The sequence below is a fragment of the Penaeus monodon genome, chromosome 5 (assembly GCF_015228065.2).
Source record: "Penaeus monodon isolate SGIC_2016 chromosome 5, NSTDA_Pmon_1, whole genome shotgun sequence".
NCBI lineage: Eukaryota > Metazoa > Arthropoda > Malacostraca > Decapoda > Penaeidae > Penaeus > Penaeus monodon.
Window position 1 is genome coordinate 38,431,490 of NC_051390.1, and position 4,643 is coordinate 38,436,132.

General features: G+C 45.6%; 1 protein-coding gene across 1 annotated transcript; it reads left to right on the forward strand.

Moving 5' to 3' along the window:
* Positions 1–2,954: 2,954 nt before the first annotated feature.
* On the forward strand, positions 2,955–3,672 carry LOC119573547 (A-kinase anchor protein 5-like; the record flags this gene model as incomplete). Its single annotated transcript, XM_037920761.1, is given in 1 exon segment — positions 2,955–3,672. A coding segment is annotated over 1 exon segment (718 nt), but the record flags the coding sequence as incomplete, so codon positions are not given.
* Positions 3,673–4,643: the final 971 nt, after the last annotated feature.

The following is a 4,643-nucleotide window of genomic DNA, read 5'->3' on the forward strand; positions in this document are numbered from 1 at the left end:
ATAAAGCCATTCTGTCTCCTCACCTCTTTAACATATATTCTGAAACAATTATGAGAGGTGCTCTAGAGAATTTTGAAGGAACTGTAGATGTTGGAGGTTACAAAATATCAAATCTAAGGTACGCCGATGATATAGTTTTAATTGCCAGCAGTATCATCATCATTATCATCATCATCATCTTCATCAGCCATTGAGGGTCCGTTGTTGGACGTAGGCCTTCCCCAACTGTCTCTATTCTGCACGATTGCTGGCATCACGGTGCCAAAATTTCTGAAGTATCGAGATCGTCACGCCATCTAACAACAAACGGCCAGCAGTATCACTGAACTACAACAACTACTAGATAAAGTTAGAGATGCAAGCGAAAAAGCTGGCTTGTTTCTTAATGCCAAGAAAACTAAGATCATGAAGATTCAAAGATAACCGGCAATGAACTATGATGAACATGTTACAATCAATGGAATGGTTGTGGAAAATGTGAAAGAGTTCACTTATCTTGGAGCTGTTTTAACTAATACATATGATGATTCAGGGGGCCGCGGTGGCCGAATGGTTAGAGCGTCGGACTCAAGACTGTTACGACGGCAATCTGAGTTCGAGGGTTCGAGTCACCGGCCGGCGCGTTGTTTCCCTTGGGCAAGGAACTTCACCTCGATTGCCTGCCTAGCCACTGGGTGGCCAAGCCAGCTCAAGTCAGTGCCGGGTAAATAGAGATGGTGACTCGATAAAAACACCGGGCGGAAGGCAATGGCAAACCACCGCCCTAAATTGCTATGAAAAATCATGGAAGCCCATGATCGTCAAGGCCGCGGTGGCCGAATGGTTAGAGCGTCGGACTCAGGACTGTCACGGCGGCAATCTGAGTTCGAGGGTTCGAGTCACCGACCGCCGCGTTGTTCCCTTGGGCAAGGGACTTCACCTTGATTGCCTACCTAGCCACTGGGTGGCCAAGCCAGCCCAAAGTCAAGTGCTGGTCCCAAGCCCGGATAAATAGAGAGAATGATTACCTAAAAGGTACCACCGGCACTCTCCGTGGAAAGGAACTGGGGACCCTACCACGTACTCACTCCAAGAGCATCACAACATGAAAACTACAATTAAGTATCATGCTGTGACCACGGCGGCTCAGACATGAACCTACCGTTAAAAGAAAAAATGATGATTCACCGGAGATAAAAATAAGAATTACCATTGCCAAAAACGCCACAGTTGCTCTCAATAACATCTGGAAAGACCGAAGCATTACCTTATGGACAAAGCTGAGGTTACTGAACTCATTAGTTTTCCCAATTGCATCATATGGTTCGAAGTGTTGGGTGCTGAAGAAGATAGACAAGAAAAAGATCAATGGTTTTGAAATGTGGTGTTGCAGACGAGTGCTACTGTTGACTGGACAGAGGGGAAACGAGTGATGAAGTGCTGAGAGAAACAAATTGTAGGGACCGGCTGTTGGACATCTTGAACGTAAAAGTATTGAGAAAAACTTGCTGACAGAGATGGTGATAGGAAACAGAGGAAGAGGCAAACCGAAGACAAGACTGAGCGACAACATCAAAGATATTTGCGGGTTGTCGATGGTACAAGTGGAAAGAAAAGCGCAAGATCGAGTTGAGTGGTGAAGGATGGTGGAGAGGTCCACGGCTGCTCAAACATGAGCATACCGTTATTGATGATGATATATATATATATATATATATATATATATTATATATATATATATCATCATTTAACGGTAGGTTCATGTCTGAGCCGCCGTGGTCACAGCATGATACTCAATTGCAGTTTTCACGTTGTGATGCTCTTGGAGTGACTACGTGGTAGGGTCCCCAGTTCCTTTCCACGGAGAGTGCCGGTGTTACCTTTTTAGGTAATCATTCTCTCTTATTTTATCGGGCTTGGGACCAGCACTGACTTGAGCTGGCTTGGCCACCAGTGGCTAGGTAGGCAATCGAGGTGAAGTTCCTTGCCCAAGGGAAACAACGCGGCGGTCGGTGACTCGAACCCTCGAACTCAGATTGCCGTCGTGACAGTCTTGAGTCCGACGCTCTAACCATTCGGCCACCGCGGCCTTGACGATCATGGGCTTCCATGATTTTCTTGGCAATTTAGAGCGGTGGTTTGCCATTGCCTTCCGCCCGGTGTTTTTTTTTTTTTTTTTTTTTTTTTTTTTTTTTTTTTCCCGAGTCACCATCTCTATTTACCCGGCACTGACTTGGGCTGACTTGGTCCCCCAGTGGCTAGGCAGGCAATCGAGGTGAAGTTCCTTGCCTAAGGGAAACAACGCGGCGGTCGGTGACTCGTTGTGTGTGTGTGTGTGTGTGTGTGTGTGTGTGTGGTGTGTGTGTGTGTGTGTGTGTGTGTGTGTGTGTGTGTGTGTGTGTATGGGTGTGTCAACAGATAAAACATACAGATACTGAAGCAAATAGAATTAGTCTTACCGTACCTCATAACTTTTATCCGAGCTACATTAAAAATCAAAGCCACACATGCATGGTATGCAAGACAGATCACTTCTGCTGATGAGGCTTCCAGCGTGTAAGGAATTCAAGCTCCAGGTTCACTTAGTCCTAGAGAAAGCTATGAGTCGACGGCAGGGGTGCCCTTCATAAATGCTGGTTGTTGTTTCATGGGTTAGCGGAGGAGACAGATCGTTTGTTAGTGTTTTCTGAGAGTAGCACAGGTTCTCTTTCTCTCTCTTCCCCTCTCTCTCTCTCTCGTTTTCATATAATACAGGCACATTCATCCATGAAATGAAATTTTTATACCCATTTCCGTATCCAGGCATTAAAAAAGCAGATAAAGTAAATAACATGATGAAATTGAGATTTAATAATACTATTAAAGCATCTCTGATTTTACTTCCTTTTGCGGCTATCCTCTTTGGAACTTTTGTATCTTCCTATTTTCTAAGTTAGGTACATAACGGCATCTTGTAGCGCTAAGAGGACCTTTAGATGGCAGCTGATACATTTGATCACCTGGTACTAAAGGGGCTGAAATCCCTCATTCCTCCTGCACTGCCCTCGACGCAGATCGACGCCGAATGCGAGACTTTCGAGGAGTACTCTGTCTTGGAGAAGGTGCTGCCGGTGTGGTCAGATTATCGGCGGGTGAAGCAGGAGAAGCTCTGCGAAAGCAAAATGGCCTCAGCGCTCAAGATCCTCGAGGAGCGGAAGGCTTCACTTGCGTGGTGGATCATCTTCGGTCTTATCTTCATCGTCACCGCCGTCCATGTTGCTGTGTTAGGTACATACTACTGGAAGGAGTGTCGTCGTGCCGGTAAATCTGAGGTTTCTAAGGCTGGAAAATCGGAGGTTTCTCAGGCTGAAGAATCGGAGGTTTCTCAGGCTGGAGAATCGGAGGTTCTCAGGCTGGAGAACCGGAGGTTTATCAGGCTGGAGAAATCGGAGTTTTATCAGGCTGGAGAATCGGAGGTTTCTCAGGCTGGAGAACCGGAGGTTTATCAGGCTGGAGAACCGGAGTTTTATCAGGCTGGAGAAACGGAGGTTTATCAGGCTGGAGAATCGGAGGTTTCTCAGGCTGGAGAATCGGAGGTTTCTCAGGCTGGAGAATCGGAGGTTTCTCAGGCTGGAGAACCGGAGGTTTCTCAGGCTGGAGAATCGGAGGTTTCTCAGGCTGGAGAATCGGAGGTTTCTCAGGCTGGAGAATCGGAGGTTTCTCAGGCTGGAGAATCGGAGGTTTCTCAGGCTGGAGAACCGGAGGGTTTCTCAGGCTGAAGAACCAGAGGTTCTTAGGCTGGAAAACTGAAGGTAATATAATATCAAGTGAAAATGATAGATAATGACTATAAACAATTTAACATAGGGATATTTAATGAAATGAATATATATATTATATAAATATAATATAGTATATATATTTTATATATATAAATATACATAGTATAAGGCCGCGGTGGCCGAGTGGTTAGAGCATCGGACTCAAGACTGTCACGACGGCAGTTTGAGTTCGAGGGTTCGAGTCACCGGCCGGCGTGTTGTTCCCTTGGGCAAGGAACTTCACCTCGATTGCCTGCCTGGCCGCAATCCGGGTAAAGCCGCTAGCGAGATAAAAAAAACAAAAACACCGGGCAGAAGGCAACGGCAAACCACCGCTCTAGATTGCCAAGAAACGTCCTTGTAGGACAGGGCACGTGAAAAAAAAAAAAAAAAAAAAAAAAAAAAAAAAAAAAAAAAAAAAAATATATATATATATATATATATATATATATATATATATATATATATATATATATATATATATATCAGCTCAAGTCAGTGCCGGGTAAATAGAGATGGTGACTCGATAAAAACACCGGGCGGAAGGCAATGGCAAACCACCGCTCTAAATTGCTAAGAAAAAATCATGGAAGCCCATGATTGTCAAGCCCGCGGTGGCCGAATGGTTAGAGCGTCGGACTCAAAAAATTGTCACGACGGCAATCTGAATTCGAGGGTTCGAGTCACCGACCGCCGCGTTGTTCCTTGGGCAAGGAACTTCACCTTGATTGCCTTACTAGCCACTGGGTGGCCAAGCCAGCCCAGGTCAACTGCTGGTCCCAAGCCCGGATAAATAGAGAGAATGATACCTAAAAGGTACACGGCATTTTCCGTGAAAGGAACTGGGACCACCGCTACTAAACT